This window comes from Coregonus lavaretus, assembly GCF_964263955.1.
Source record: "Coregonus lavaretus genome assembly, chromosome: 14".
Classification (NCBI taxonomy): domain Eukaryota; kingdom Metazoa; phylum Chordata; class Actinopteri; order Salmoniformes; family Salmonidae; genus Coregonus; species Coregonus lavaretus.
In genome coordinates this window covers 30,995,403-31,012,444 of record NC_140001.1, presented here as the reverse complement: position 1 = coordinate 31,012,444, position 17,042 = coordinate 30,995,403, and the positions used below count along the sequence as shown (strand labels likewise).

General features: G+C 43.7%; 1 protein-coding gene across 4 annotated transcripts in view; it reads right to left on the bottom strand.

Annotated features, from left to right (window-relative positions):
* The window catches only part of LOC311141553 (ras GTPase-activating-like protein IQGAP2), a gene marked incomplete at its 3' end in the record, with an annotated part of 92,972 nt that extends 91,616 nt beyond the window's left edge, over positions 1-1,356 (bottom strand). For all 4 annotated transcript variants that reach the window (XM_084176913.1, XM_084176912.1, XM_084176914.1 and 1 more), the window contains exon 1: positions 1,074-1,356. In XM_084176913.1, the coding sequence (XP_084033039.1) occupies positions 1,074-1,119 (46 nt within the window). In that variant the 5' untranslated portion in view covers positions 1,120-1,356. The remainder of the gene's footprint in view (positions 1-1,073) is intronic.
* Positions 1,357-17,042: the final 15,686 nt, after the last annotated feature.

The window sequence follows — 17,042 nt, the reverse complement described above, 5'->3', positions numbered from 1 at the left end:
TCCTTTCCGAACGGGTCTCTATATTTGAAAAATTAATTTATGCATATTGGGTTCGGATGGGAAAGCTCCAGGTCCATTTCGGAACGGGTCCAACTTTCTGGACCCGTGAAGGCCTCTAAGGAGTAAGGACCACCTCTGCCCTTCCAATAATAAACTCCTCATTTTGTGTTAATGACACATACACTGCAAACAATACCTTTCCTGTTTGGACCCATGGAGTCAGAGTTAATGTTAAACCAGAAAACAACAATGTCAGGCCAACAAACAGGTTGAGGCAATTCCACTATGGCTGACAATGCAGCTAAGCTATACACTGACTATTGACCGTATTGCTTGATTGACTGATTGAATATCTCTCACCATTGCACTTTGCCATTGCTCTCAGATCTGTGTGAGCATAGGCTGAAAGCTTGTCAATAACACACAGGCCTAAAGTGACAAACAGGTAAACATGTTATTGTAGTTTGAAACCTTAGGAGATTTATTGACTTTGTTAAATTGCTGTAATACCATGTAGAAGTCAGGTGTGTATTTCTTAACAGTAATAGAAAAAAGTTAATATTTAACCACTGGGGAAATGCCTTCTGTCGGAGGCCTTGGACTGTCGACTACATTCATTGTGTACTAGGACTAGTCCTATTACTGTAAGGTTATATTTTACAGCTGTATGGACTGAATGGCAAAGTTTAGTTGTTTATGATGGGCAATGTGTCTGTCTGAGGGACATGGGGATGAGGGGCAGGACACACAAATTGTCTGACAATAGTCAGATTGCATTTATTTAAACTCCAAGTTCGATAACATCAAAGTTTGATAGCTTTCTGAAATGCAGAATCAAATTCAGAGTGAAAAGTTAATTCGATTTGTTTTAAAACCATATTCTATTTCATCTATTTTCTACCGTGCACTGCTCATCATCGAACATTCCGCGGTACATAAGCGCGTGAGGTTCGCCTTACCAAAACAGCCTTTACAAAACCACTTGTTTCATTTAACAAACATGTAGGCTACAACAACAAAAAATGTCTAGTGAATTGATTTGCAAAATGGTGGATTATGTCACTTTTACTTACTTCCATAACGTGGCTTGTGTGAATTTGCTTTTTCTTCATAGTTCATCCTGCCTCGGTTCCTTCGGTTATAAACTGTATGAATGTAGCCCAGTCAAACCAACGCTAGCTAGCAGCAAACCATACACCGCGCCTTGAGTTTTAAGTTCAATAAAAAAAATAAGCTAATTTGTAGTAGTGACACTATCAATAGCAGCGGCTAAACCGTTTTCTAAAGTTCCTTTCCGCCGAAATGCACCGCATGCCTCTTGTCACTCGCTCAACAGAACTCCCATTGCGTTCACCTTTGCTGGAATCATGTCAGAAAGTGCTTGTCATTCAATTTTCCTCTGGTCGGGTGTAAGTGTTCAGTGGGCGCGCTCTGAACTGATAAGACCGCACTAATTATTTAGCTGTCTCTAGCACCACCTGGTGGCCAATTTATCATGACAGTTGTCCATCTCTTGCTGGTAGAATAGGGGCGACAAAATAGCTTCAAGATGGCAAATGAATGGGTGAAGATGTGGTGGCTATATTGTCTATGGAATCATTAGAATAAAAGGGTCGTTTTTTAAAGTTGATGTAGTTGGTATATGAAGAAATGCATGGATAGTTTGGGATGACATTACGCTTGACTTGCAGACATCAGAAGAGTTGTGGACTCGAGTCACATGACATGGACTCGAGTCTGACTCCAGTCACAAATGTTATGATTTGAGACTCGACTTGATAGAAAATAAAATAACTTGAGACTTGACTTGGACTTGGAGCCTCAAGACTCGGCATTCGACTTTGATTGAAGACTGATGGCTTCAATTTATCTGGCCAGGTTTTGTAATGTTTTGTCACTCATTTTGTGGATGACTCTACACGGAGCCAGAGACAGTCGCCGCAGCACTGAATTTGCAAAAAAAACTGCAACAGATTGGCTAGTGAAACGCACACTCGACACTCTGATTGGACTAGAAAACTGTCAATCAATACAGGTCGGGGGCGAGCTAGCGAACAGATTGTTGATTTGCTGTGAGATATATGATCGTGTGCAGCGCAAACATCAAATTATAGGAAGAGAGGATTGCCATAATAAATAAATGTGCAGCTCCAAAAATGGTTTGCTGATTAAGAATACTAACTGTTTACTTTGCAAGCTCATCAGCAATGGGGCAACAATTACTAGCATAGGTCTACTGGTATTTTGGTATGTAACAATTTCTTGAAATTGATCATTTACTTATGAAGCTTGCATTTGGAATTTGTTTCAAATGAATTATTACTGTGGCGAAGACGCACCATAGGCGCGGCTCTTTACTTGCGCTCTCCAAACTCCCACCAGTGGAGAGTGCTTTTTTTCTCTTGTTGAGGCAGGTAGGCCTACCTGTTTGAGCTCCTGTTAGACAGATTCGATTTGGTTTCTTAAGGGGAGGCTATACAGTCTTGCCCTCTACCTGTGTCCGTTCAGATAGGACAGGTTAAGTCTGATACAGAGGCTATTTCTTTTGGGCTATTACCCGTGTATATTTGGTAAATCTACTTGTATATTTTGTATGATATGGTAGACAAAATAATGAAATGGGCTGTCTGGTAGGCTCAATAATAGACAAAGATTTGTAGTTGAAAAAGTTGTTGCATGTATAGATTTTTTAAATGTAAATCTTGGTGGGGCAAATTCCGCCATTTTTTGTTGTTGATGCATGCCAGCAAAGCCAGTACACAACATCACACTAAACAATACATTAATTGCACTATAACGGGACAAACGGTGCCCACAAACTGTTAGGGCCTACATAAAGCTGTGCCAACAGCAGAGTCCCAACACCTTACCACTGCTACACCTGGCTATCAGCAGAACCTTGTCTGGCAGCGAAACAGTTCATTCAGCCTCATTTACTGCCTTTAAAAAAAACATAGCTGATATGGCTGACTTATTTAAACAAATGTGGTTTCTACTGACATTTGAGATGTACAAACTATGTCATAAGGGGACGACGAGCGGATAAGAGGCAATCCGTAATTTAGATTAAGACATTCATGAGCAAGCTAGGACGGACGTAGTCAATATAACTATTTGTTCAGCACTTTTGAAATGTACAGCGACAGAATTCAGAACATGGAGCGTTCTTACAGTATTCTCCCTGTACACCAAGTCAGAACCGTAGGATAAATAAAGGGGGCATATAAGCAGACAATGAAAGCTCTTACAATATTTGATGATTACATTTCTCTAAAACAGGCTATAGGCTACATGTGCACCACCAAGTCAGAACAATAGGCTAAGTTATGAGGGGAAAAGGACCATATTATTAGGGTCATATTATTAGGGTGAGGCACATGGGCTACTAACAGGTTACTACACAACATACAGTCATGGTCAAAAGTTTTGAGAATGACACAAATATTAATTTTCACAAAGTCTGCTGCCTCAGTTTTTATGATGGCAATTTGCATATACTCCAGAATGTTATGAAGAGTGATCAGATGAATTGCAATTCATTGCAAAATCCCTATTTGCCATGAAAATGAACTTAATCCCCAAAAACATTTCCACTGCATTTCAGCCCTGCCACGAAAGGACCAGCTGACATCATGTCAGTGATTCTCTCATTAACACAGGTGAGAGTGTTGACGAGGACAAGGCAGGAGATCACTCTGTCATGCTAATTGAGTTAGAATAACAGACTGTAAGCTTTAAAAGGAGGGTGGTGCTTGAAATCATTGTTCTTCCTCTGTTCACCATGGTTACCTGCAAGGAAACACGTGCCGTCATCATTGCTTTGCACAAAAAGGGCTTCACAGGCAATGATATTGCTGCTAGTAAGATTGCACCTAAATCAACCATTTATCGGATCATCAAGAACTTCAAGGAGAGAGGTTCAATTGTTGTGAAGAAGGCTTCAGGGCGCCCAAGAAAGTCCAGCAAGCGCCAGGACCGTCTCCTAAAGTTGATTCAGCTACGGGATCGGGGCACCACCAGTGCAGAGCTTGCTCAGGAATGGCAGCAGGCAGGTGTGAGTGCATCTGCACGCACAGTGAGGCGAAGACTTTTGGAGGATGGCCTGGTGTCAAGAAGGGCAGCAAAGAAGACACTTCTCTCCAGGAAAAACATCAGGGACAGACTGATATTCTGCAAAAGGTACAGGGATTGGACTGCTCAGGACTGGGGTAAAGTCATTTTCTCTGATGAATCCCCTTTCCGATTGTTTGGGGCATCCAGAAAAAAGCTTGTCCAGAGAAGACAAGGTGAGCGCTACCATCATTCCTGTGCCATGCCAACAGTAAAGCATCCTGAGACCATTCATGTGTGGGGTTGCTTCTCAGCCAAGGGAGTGGGCTCACTCACAATTTTGCCTAAGAACACAGCCATGAATAAAGATTGGTACCAACACATCCTCCGAGAGCAACTTCTCCCAACCATCCAAGAACAGTTTGGTGACGAACAATGCCTTTTCCAGCATGATGGAGCACCTTGCCATAAGGCAAAAGTCATAACTAAGTGGCTCGGGGAACAAAACATTGACATTTTGGGTCCATGGCCAGGAAACTCCCCAGACCTTAATCCCATTGAGAACTTGTGGTCAAACCCACAAATTCTGACAAACTCCAAGCATTGACTCCAAGCAATATATTTTATATGTGAGATTCCTCAAATAGCCACCCTTTGCCTTGATGACAGCTTTGCACACTCTTGGCATTCTCTCAACCAGCTTCGAGGTAGTCACCTGGAATGCATTTCAATTAACAGGTGTGCCTTCTTAAAAGTTAATTTGTGGAATTTCTTTCCTCTTCATGCGTTTGAGCCAATCAGTTGTGTTGTGACAAGGTACGGGGGATATACAGAAGACAGCAATATTTGGTAAAAGACCAAGTCCATATTATGCCAAGAACAGCTCAAATAAGTAAAGAGAAATTACACTCCATCATTACTTTAAGACATGAAGGTCAGTCAATATGGAACATTTCAAGAACTTTGAAAGTTTCTTCAAGTGCAGTTGCAAAAACCATCAAGTGCTATGATGAAACTGGCTCTCATGAGGACCGCCACAGGAATGGAAGACCCAGAGTTACCTCTGCTGCAGAGGATACGTTTAATAGAGTTACCAGCCTCAGAAATTGCAGCCCAAATAAATGCTTCACAGAATTCAAGTAACAGACACATCTCAACATCAACTGTTCAGAGGAGACTGAGACTGTGAATCAGGCCTTCATGGTCGAATTGCTGCAAAGAAACCACTACTAAAGGCCACCAGTAAGAAGAAGAGACTTGCTTGGGCCAAGAAAGACGAGCAATGGACATTAGACCGGTGGAAATTTGTCCTTTGGTCTGGAGTCCAAATTTGAGATTTTTGGTACGAACCGCCGTGTCTTTGTGAGACGCGGTGTGGGTGAACGGATGATCTCTGCATGTGAATTTCCCACCGTAAAGCATGGAGGAGGAGGTGTTATGGTGTGGGGGTGCTTTGCTGGTGACACTGTCTGTGATTTATTTAGAATTCAAGGTACACTTAACCAGCATGGCTACCACAGCATTCTGCAGCGATACGCCATCCCATCTGGTTTGGGCTTAGTGGGACTATCATTTGTTTTTCAACAGGACAATGACCTAACACACCTCCAGGCTGTGTAAGGGCTATTTTACCAAGAAGGAGAGTGATGGAGTGCTGCATCAGATGACCTGGCCTCCGCAATCCCCCGACCTCAACCAAATTGAGATGGTTTGGGATGAGTCGGACCGCAGAGTGAAGGAAAAGCAGCCAACAAGTGCTCAGCATATGTGGGAACTCCTTCAAGACTGTTGGAAAAGCATTCCAGGTGAAGCTGGTTGAGAGAATGCCAAGAGTGTGCAAAGCTGTCATCAAGGCAAAGGGTGGCTACTTTGAAGAATCTCAAATATAAAATATATTTTGATTTGTTTAACACTTTTTTGGTTACTACATGATTCCATTTGTGCTATTTCATAGTTGTGATATCTTCACTATTATTCTACAATGTAAAATATAGAAAAAATAAAGAAAAACCCTTGAATGAGTAGATGTTCTAAAACTTTTTACCGGTAGTGTATATACAGTTGAAGTCGGAAGTTTACATACACTTAGGTTGGAGTCATTAAAACTTGTTTTTCAACCACTCAACACATTTCTTGTTAACAAACTATAGTTTTGGCAAGTCGGTTAGGAGATCTACTTTGTGCGTGACAAGTAATTTTTCCAACAATTGTTTACAGACAGATTATTTCACTTATAATTCACTGTATCACAATTCCAGTGGGTCAGAAGTTTACATACACTAAGTTGACTGTGCCTTTAAACAGCTTGGAAAATTACAGAAAATGATGTCATGGCTTTAGAAGCTTCTGACAGGCTAATTTACATCATTTGAGTCAATTGGAGGTGTACCTGTGGATGTATTTCAAGGCCTACCTTCAAACTCAGTGCCTCTTTGCTTGACATCATGGGAAAATCAAAAGAAATCAGCCAAGTCTAGTTCATCCTTGGAAGTGATTTCCAAATGCCTGAAGGTACCACGTTCATCTGTACAAACAATAGTACACAAGTATAACACCATGGGACCACGCAGCCATCATACCGCTCAGGAAGGAGACACGTTCTGTCTCCTAGAGATGAACGTACTTTGGTGCGAAAAGTGCAAATCAATCCCAGAACAACAGCAAAGGACCTTGTGAAGATGCTGGAGGAAACAGGTACACAAGTATCTATATCCACAGTAAAATGAGTCCTATATCGACAAAGCCTGAAAGGTCGCTCAGCAAGGAAGAAGCCACTGCTCCAAAACTGCCATAAAAAAGCCAGACTACGGTTTGCAACTGCACATTTTTGGAGAAATGTCCTCTGGTCTGAGGAAACAAAAATATAACTGTTTGGCCATAATGACCATCGTTGTGTTTGGAGGAAAACGGGGGACGCTTGCAAGCCAAAGAACACCATCCTAACCATAAAGTACAGGGGTGGCAGCATCATGCTGTGGGGGTGCTTTGCAGCAGGAGGGACTGGTGCACAACATCTCAAGACATCAGTCAGGAAGTTAAAGCTTGGCCGCAAATGGGTCTTCCAAATGGACAATGACCCCAAGCATACTTCCAAAGTTGTGGCAAAATGGCTTAAGGACAACAAAGTCAAGGTATTGGAGTGGCCATCCCAAAGCCCTGACCTCAATCCTATAGAAAATCTGTGGGCAGAACTGAAAAAGCGTGTTCGAGCAAGGAGGCCTACAAACCTGACTCTGTCAGGAGGAATGGGCCAAAATTCACCCAACTTATTGTCGGAAGCTTTTGGAAGGCTACCCGAAACGTTTGACCCAAGTTAAACAATTTAAAGGCAATGCTACCAAATACTAATTGAGTGTATGTAAACTTCTGACCCACTGGGAATGTGATGAAAGAAATAAAAGCTGAAATAAATCATTCTCTCTACTATTATTCTGACATTTCACATTCTTAAAATAAAGTGGTAATCCTAACTGACCTAAAACAGGGAATTTTTACTAGGATTAAATGTCAGGAATTGTGAAAAACTGAGTTTAAATGTATTTGGCTAAGATGTATATAAACTTCCGACTTCAACTGTACACTACTGTTCAAAAGTTTGGGGTCACTTAGAAATGTCCTTGTTTTCGAAAGAAAAGCAATGTTTTTGTCTATTAAAATAACATCAAATTGATCAGAAATACAGTGTAGACATTGTTAATGTTGTAAATAGCTATTGTAGCTGGAAACGGCTGATTTTTAATGGAATATCTACATAGGCGTACAGAGGCCCATTATCAGCAACCATCAGTCCTGTGTTCCAATGGCACGTTGTGTTTGCTAATCCAAGTTTATCATTTTAAATGGCTAATTGATCATTAGAAAACCCTTTTGCAATTATGGCAGCTTCATTAAATAGTACCCGCAAAACACCAGTCTCAACGTCAACAGTGAAGAGGCGACTCCGGGATGCTGACCTTCTAGGCAGAGTTGCAAAGAAAAAGCCATATCTCAGACTGGCCAATAAAAATAAAAGATTAAGATGGGCAGTCTGAGATATGGCTTTTTCTTTGCAACTCTGCCTAGAAGGTCAGCATCCCGGAGTCGCCTCTTCACTGTTGACGTTGAGACTTGTCTTTTGCGTGTACTATTTAATGAAGCTGTCTGTTGAGGATCTGTGAGGCGCTTGTTTCTCAAACTAGACATTCTAATGTATTTGTCCTCTTGCTCAGTTGTGCACCGGGTCCTCCCACTCCTCTTTATATTCTGGTTAGAGCCAGTTTGCGCTGTTCTGTGAAGGGAGTACTACTCAGCGTTGTACGAGATCTTCAGTTTCTTGGCAATTTCTCGCATGGAATATCCTTCATTTCTCAGAACAAGAATAGACTGACGACTTTCAGAAGAAAGTTATTTGTTTCTGGCCATTTTGAGCCTGTAATCGAACCCACAATTGCTGATGCTCCAGATACTCAACTAGTCTCAAGAAGGCCAGTTTTATTGCTTCTTTAATCAGCATAACAGTTTTCAGCTGTGCTAACATAATTGCAAAAGGGTTTTCTAATGATCAATTAGCCTTTTAAAATGATAAACTTGGATTAGCAAACACAACGTGCCATTGGAACACAGGACTGATGGTTGCTGATAATGGGCCTCTGTACGCCTATGTAGATATTTGTCACGCTCGTCTAAGGAGGAGGACCAAGGCGCAGCGTTGAAGGTGAACATATTATTTATTTAGAATGATCACACGATCAAAACGATAACGTGACGTCTACGGTATAACACAAACCAAATCAGAACAAGAAACCACAAACACAAAGTGAAAGACAGACAGTTAAATATGGCTCCCAATCAGAGACAACCAGCTGACACTCGTTGCCTCTGATTGGGAGTCACTCAGGCCAACATAGAAATACAAACATAGAATTACACACCCTGGCTCAACATAACAGTGTCCCCAGAGCCAGGGCGTGACAATATTCCATTAAAGATCAGCCATTTCCAGCTACAATAGCCATTTACAACATTAACAATGTCTACACTGTATTTCTGATCAATTTGATGTTATTTTAATGGACAAAAAAATTGCTTTTCTTTCAAAAAGAAGTAAATGTCTAAGTGACCCCAAACTTTTGAACGGTAGTGTATATATACATTGTTTTAGCTAAACAGATGGGGCTCAAAACAGGTGGGGCTCTGCCCCACCCACCCTGAATGACGGGTCGCCACTGGACTCAACTTGACTTGCTCTTAGAATGCACGACTTGGACTTGACTCGAGTCAACTTAGGACTCGACTTGAGACTAGGATCTTTTGACTTGAGACTTACTTGTGACTCGAATCATAGTGACTTGGTCCCACCTCTGGACATCACAGAGGTTCACTTTACACACTAAGCTTGAAGTCAGCCAGGTGGAAGAGGTTCTGAGTCCCATGTGGCTCCCTATCCCCTAGAGTGCACTACTTTGGACCATGACCAATAAAGCTCTGGTCAAAAGTAGTGCACTATAAGGGCTACGCCTGGGCGATATATTGTATCTTAAGGTATACCGGTATCGACAATATGTTGATACAGTGCTAAATAAATTAAAAGTTCTACAAATTGGGCTACTTCACTGTCAGTTTTGTCCTAGTTTGTTTGAGTATAAAACAAGTACTATGGTCACCATACCATAAAAAATTTGACAACATATTGTGGTATGATATTTTGGCCAAATCGCCTAGTCCTAATAAGGGCCCATAGGGCTCTGGTCAAAAGTAGTGCACTACTGTATAAAGGGGAAAGAGGGCCCTTCTGATAACTCAAGTTCCTATAGCTCACTTCGTGCTAGTCTGACCACCTCTGAAGCCTAATGCTGACAGCCATGCTTTTCAGTTCCTGATAGAATGGGTTTATGGACAGGGATGAGAAATTCATGCTGGCTACACACTATCATGCCAACCTGAACTGTACTTCTTCAGATATTTTATTTTCCATTCAAGCACTGTCCCAGCAATGGTGGATTACATAAATGTCCTGTTTCACACATGTACAAGTGTGTATTAATATGCATATGTGAATTAGAAATGCCATTATCAATGGTGACCCACAAGCAATAAGGGTTACGTGCCTTGCTCAAGGGCACCTCGGCAGATTTTTCACCTTGCTCAGGGATTCAAACTAGCGACCGTTCGGTTAATGGCCCAACACCCTTAACGCTAGGCCACCTGCCGCCATGACATGTAACCAGGCCAGTGCAGTGCAGCTTGGCATACCTGCCTGTAGCAATTTATTGTGTTGTCCAAGTTTTTTCTTGTCTCTGCTGTGCTGATGTGTTACAGGAGGGGGTCACAGTTCTGGAGCGACCGACTAGGTGTCATCCTCTGACAACCTTAGGCTCCTCCTCACTCACAGTCTGGACTAATCAGTATCCTATTGGTGTCACCTGTGTCTACCTGTTCACCTGTGTATTTATGCCCTCACGTCCATGTGTTCCCTTGCTCAGTTTTCTCTGTTAGTTTCTCTATGTCCAGCAGTACTACTCAGTGTCTGATCGGAGACCTATGTACAGGTACTTGACAAAGTGTTCTCCCTGTTTCGTTATTTGTTTCAGTCGTAGGTAGTATTTCGTATTTTGGCTGTCAGACGGTTTTTGGATACTTTTTTGCTCCGCCTTTCTTTTATCGCGATAAGTCCGTTATTTTGTATTTTGGCTTTGGGACCACCAGTAAAGATCCTTGTTTTACTATCTCTGCCTACTGCCTACTGTATATCCTGCACCGCACCTGGTTCACACCTCACACCAACCCTTACAGAAAACTGAGCCAATATGGACCCAGCGGAGGCAGCACAGTATCGGAGCGCATTGGCAACACAGGGAGCTATGCTGAACCAACACAACCGCAGCCTGCAGCAGATCATCGAGAATCTCCGCCAGCTGACGATCGCCGTACAGAGCCGGGTGGACACCAGACCAGCCCCGGCAGCCGGCGGAGAGGAAGCCGTGGCAGCGGCATCTCCAGATTCGCCTGCGACATCGCGGGAACCCCGCCTACCACCTCCGGAGAGGTATGACGGACGTCCAGAGAGCTGCAGGGAATTCATCACCCAGTGTTCCCTGGTATTCAGCCTACAACCCTCCTCCTTCCCGACGCGCAGGGGCTATCGGAGGGGATGAAGGACAAACTCTCCTTCAGGGAGCTGCCTGAGCGACTGGACGGCCTCGTAAAACTCTCGGTGCGGGTAGACGCCTCCACGTCCCCTATCAACCAGGAGGCTTTCCGCCGATTCAGGGAGGAGATGCCTCAGGAGGAGACTATGCAGCTGGGGGCGGTGCACTTGTCCAGGATGGAGAGGCAGAGGCGTCTGCGCCAGGGACGTTGCCTGTACTGCGGCCAGGCAGGTCACCACTGCGACTCATGCCCGGAGAAGTCGGGAAACGGGAGGGCTCGCTAGTATTGGGAGGGGTGCTAGCGAGCCGGAAACTCCAGAGACTCCCAGACTTTTCTCAGGGTTCAGTGGGCCCGCGCTGCGCGTCGGGCGCATGCACTGGTGGATTCTGGGGCCGCGGGAAACCTGATGGATGCGGGTCTGGCCCAAGGGTGGAGGATTCCGTTACTCTCCCTCTCCGAGCCAGTTCCGATCATGGGCCTGGACGGCCGGCCGTTGGGGTCGGGCTTCATCACCCGGCGCTCTGTCCCCGTTCGTGTCCGGGTGGCGGGGGGGGCTATGTGAGGATATCCAGTTTTTCATTGTGGACTCTCCGGAGTGTCCCCTCGTCCTCGGGCACCCCTGGCTGGTCACCCACAAACCCCAGATAGACTGGTCCACGGGGCTGCTCATCCTGGAGGGAGGCTCCGCCCCATCCTGTTCCGGTCTCCACCGACCACTTATCAGCCCAAACCACCGTCCTAGACCACCTACCAGTCCTCACCTCTTCCCAAGGTCCCCCACTCCGAACCACCTACCGCGCTAGCGGCGGTTGCCACCGGGAGGACGGCAGCTACAGACTCCGTCACCGGCCCAGACCTGGCAGGCATTCCCTGGGAGTATTGGGATCTGGGGGAGGTGTTTAGTAAGAGGCATGCCAAGGGCCTACCTCCTCACAGGCCATACGACTGCGCTATCAATCTCCTGCCGGGCGCCATGCCCACACGAGGGCGATTGTTTTCCTTGTCCTGGCCGGAGACGCTGGCCATGAGGGAGTATATCGACGAGGCACTCATCGAGGGTCACATCTGTCCCTCTATCTCACCTGCGGGCGCGGGCTTCTTCTTCGTGGGGAAAAAGGACGGTGGGCAGCGGCCGTGCATTGATTACCGGGCGCTCAACGACATCACGGTTAAGAACCGCTATCCACTCCCCCTGATAACGACGGCATTCGAGTCGTTGCATGGAGCCCGGGTCTTCACCAAGCTGGATTACGCAATGCCTACAACCTGGTGAGGATTCAGGAGGGGGACGAGTGGAAGGCGGCTTTTAACACACCCAGTGGGCATTACGAGTACCAAGTCATGCCATTCGGTCTAGCCAACGCGCCTGCGGTGTTCCAGGCGTTGGTCAATGACGTGCTCCGGGACCTCCTCGACTACAGCGTCTTCGTGTATTTGGATAACATCCTAATATTCTCAAAGGACATGAGTGAACACCAGCAGCATGTTCGGCAGGTCCTCCAACGCCTTCTCCGTCACCAGCTCTACGTCAAGGCGGAGAAGTGCATGTTCCACACAGAGACAGTCTCCTTCCTGGGGTTCATCGTCACCCAGGGGGACCTACAGATGGACCCAGCCAAGGTCAGCGCGGTACTGGATTGGCCCCAGCCCTCATCCCTCAAGCAACTACAGCGGTTTTTAGGGTTCGCAATTTTAGCTCCCTGGCAGCTCCCCTGACAGCCCTCACCCAGACGAGCGTGCGCTCCTTCGCCTGGACCCCGGAAGCGGGGAATGCATTTGATGCGCTGAACCGCCGCTTTACATCGGCCCCGGTCCTCGGGCATCCTGATCCGTCCCTGCCATTCATTGTGGAGGTGGATGCTTCAGACGTTGCGGTGAGAGCAATCCTGTCCCAGCGGTTCCTGGTGTTGCAGGGTGTGTGTGAGAGAAGGCTAGAACTCCAAATTCCACGTAAAATGTCACTTTACATTTTATCTGTTAGTTTTGTTGGAATGTTAGTTTTTTTTATTAAAAGGGAAAAGCCCGGGGTAGATGTAATTACTTTACTTGGCTTGCATAATGCCCAATAGTTACGACAATAAGGCAATGAATATAGAAATGTGGATTAGCATTTTGATGTCTTTATTGTCGCTGTTTGTGTTGTTGTTTTAAAACTAATACCACAAGCCCTCACTTTAGTTCAGCCGCATCATCTTTTCCAACTTTATAGGACTGGAATTATAGTAGTCTATACTAATTGAAAATCTGCATTTTTCATTCCTGACAACAATTGATAATATATTCTGACTTGAAGGCAAGGTAACTCATACAATTCTTAGAGGTCTGATTGTGAGAGTGCAGGGCTAAACAAAAGCTATTATTATTGAAGTGTAATAAGGTTTTTGGCCCAATGCTCTGCAGTCTGCATGCACTCTATCTGATATAATATTGTCTCCAAAATTACCTGCAGCAGACCTATATAAGATGCAATGCACTCAAGCTTTATATCCTCAGGAGTTTAATAAACACATGATTGAATTTGCTAGAGAACATAAATCTTTATTTCATATACTTGACGCTCATAAGCAGCACTATTTGCAATTCCAGCCATTCCCCTTTAATTAAAACAATATTCACAGGGCATCATTTGGCAAATATTTCTCTATACAGCTTCATATTTATAGACCTCTGTACATACAGTCATCCCACGATTGGCATGCCCTTCACAATAATGTACACATCTTTGTTAATCTGAGCCCACACCTGTGTTAATCTGAGCCAACACCTTTGTTAATCTGAGCCCACACCTGTGTTAATCTGAGCCAACACCTTTGTTAATCTGAGCCCACACCATTGTTCACTTTTAAAAAATGGCCAAACAAAAACTGACAAGAGTGATACATTCACTTTTTTTCTTTCTTCCAAAAATCTATATTTTCTCTTCTTCTAGTAGAAGAATACATTAAGAACACAAAGTTGAGCACAAAAAAAGAGAAGTTTCATACACACATGCAAGTTTGTACATACACACAGTAGCAGAGGCCATGTGGCTTTAAGCCAAGGACACACAGATGTCCAACATGGATAGATGGATTTAGCGCTTGAACAAAGCTGGAGATGCATCAGTCAATCAAAAAGCATACAGATTTAACTCAGAAGTCCACCAACTACAGCGTTGATATACAATATTTACACACACACGTTTGTTTTACTATCCTTGTGGGGACCAAACAATTTATTCCCATTCAAAATCCTATGTTCCCTAACCCTTAACCTAACGCTAACCTTAACCCCAAACCCCTAACCCTAAAACTAAGCCTAACTCCTATCCTTAAACCTAATCCCTAAACCTAAAATAGCAACTTTCCTTGTGGGGACCGGCAAAATGTCCCCACCTGTCCGAATTTTCCTTGTTTTACTATCCTTGTGAGGACTTCTGGTCCCCACAATGATAGTGAAACCAAACCACCCACCCACACCCACACACACACATAACATACATACATAATAACTGTTAATAATAAGTCAGCTGTTGTTCATTTGTAGTGCATACCAAGAAACAAACAATCAGCAAACAGACTTTAACATATCCAAGATGATGTAAAGCTAACACCACCCATTATTGGAAGCCTGTCTTTTTCTTTATAAATGAGGAGGGGGCAAGCAGACAGCAGTTTTGATCCAGTGGGCTACTAACACTACAATATACTCACAGATACAACACATACAGGAACAGGAGAGCTACACTGGCAGTAAGCCACAGAAAATACTAAAGAGCCATGTAGAGATGTAGACCTGTGAATGAGGTCTGGTGATCATACTGCTTACAGTAACACCAACAGATATCTGCAGGATGCCTTATAAACATCAGATGCATTTGTCAACTTTGGGTGACAATTTACAGAATGAAACGTTATGCAGTATACAGCACTAATGAAATGCCATTATACAGTGCACAGATTTATAAATGTGCTGTGTATTGAATTGTGTGTACAGACAGTTGGCAAAAAGCCTTTTGAAAAATACATTTTTTATTTTTTTATAACAAGCACTGGAATAGTTTACTCAATGTTGTAAAACTTTTTAAACATTGCTTAAAATATGCAAGCAATTGCACTCCCACTGGGCACACACTGGTTGAATCAACGTTGTTTCCACGTCATTTCAATTAAATTACGTATGTGCCCAGTGGGGTCACTCTTATGCAAGCAGTTACTAAATATCTTATTGCTCTAAATAACATTTGATATTTTCCAATCCAGTTTAAAACGAATATTATCTTTCATCTGAGGGGAGGGCATCTTTTTTAAAACTGATAGGTTGGATGTTGTACCTTTACACGTCACTGTCACACCAATGTGATGATGTAGCTCAGTTGGTAGAGCATGGCACTTGCAACGCCAGGGTTGTGGGTTCGTTTCCCACGGGGGGCCAGTATGAAGATGCATGCACTCACTAACTGTAAGTCGCTCTGGATAAGAGCATCTGCTAAATGACTAAAATGTAAATGTAGAGTACTTGAAAATGTTGACTGAAGTGAGAAGGGACATCGCACACACACACACACACACACACACACACACAAATACACAGAGAGAGTTCACTTCCTGTTTACCTCCTGTACCCTTCAGTCTCCTGTTATGTTGTCTATGAGGAGAACGCTCCGGTGAAGAAGAGGCACATTTAAAAAAAGGCCATTCAGTATCTTGAAAAGGAAGCAGCCTGACATGTCATTATAAAGTCAGTGCCGAAGAGAAACGCCAAATCAAAGGCTGAACATAAACAAAGCCCTATCTGAGAGCCTGCATACAATACCTTACAATACAACAAATAGGAGAAGTGGAGAACAAGAGTTGATACATATAAACCAAAATAGGATTCTTACATTTTCCCCAACAAATTCTTTAGAACAGCTGCAGATACATACCCCCAAATAACATACATATTAACATAGATACATTTAGTATGTACACTTCAAATAACAACAATTAAAGTTATTCAATATGGCCTTTTTATTCTTGGGTAGAGAGCTGGTGCAAAGGGCTTTGACATTGAGTGTTTATATATGACTGTGGTAGTGTGGGGCAGAACACTGTAATAAAAACACATCTTTATGCATCTGTCAGTGAAAACTAATAAACAAATATCCACAACTGACAACAAGCACGTTATTATAGTTTCAGATGTTATCTGGGAGAAGCTTCAAACCAGCTACTGTGGGTTACGACATGTCCATCACCATGACTCTCCATGGTTGAAAGTTCAGGGTATGTGCATACAAGTGAAACATTATGTGAGAACACGTCAAGCCTGACAAAGATCCATCTACACTCGATGGCCCAGAAATACCCTTGTTCTCTCTCTGGTTCTGTCTGTCTGGATGACCTGTCTGTCTGTCTGTCTGTCTAGGCCAGCTGTGTTGCAGCTGTGTGGTCTCTAGTCTTTCTGATCATATATTCCCCCTTCTCTTCCACTGCAGGGTGGCTGTGCTCAGAACAGCTTGTTTTCCCCTCTCTCCTCCATCTGTCCTGGCCTAATAAGAACACATTCATATTTACAGCACTAACCCTGCCCCTGCAATGACTCCAGACAAACATGCCTGGAAGCGTGTACTCATACAGTACAACGCAACAGGTGCTACTGACATCTACATAACTCACATAGCACTAACTCAGAACTGATTTCACCAGCCAACTCATAGCAGACAGCCATTGACACTGATATCTTCTCACATATAAACCACTAATCTAGACTCTACTTCAACCAACTACAGGACCCACTTAGTTCCTTTCACAGCCAGTACTATAAGTGGATGGAAGGACATAATCCACAGGCATCAATAAGTCATAAAGCTAAACAACTAACCATACATTCCCCTGAACAAT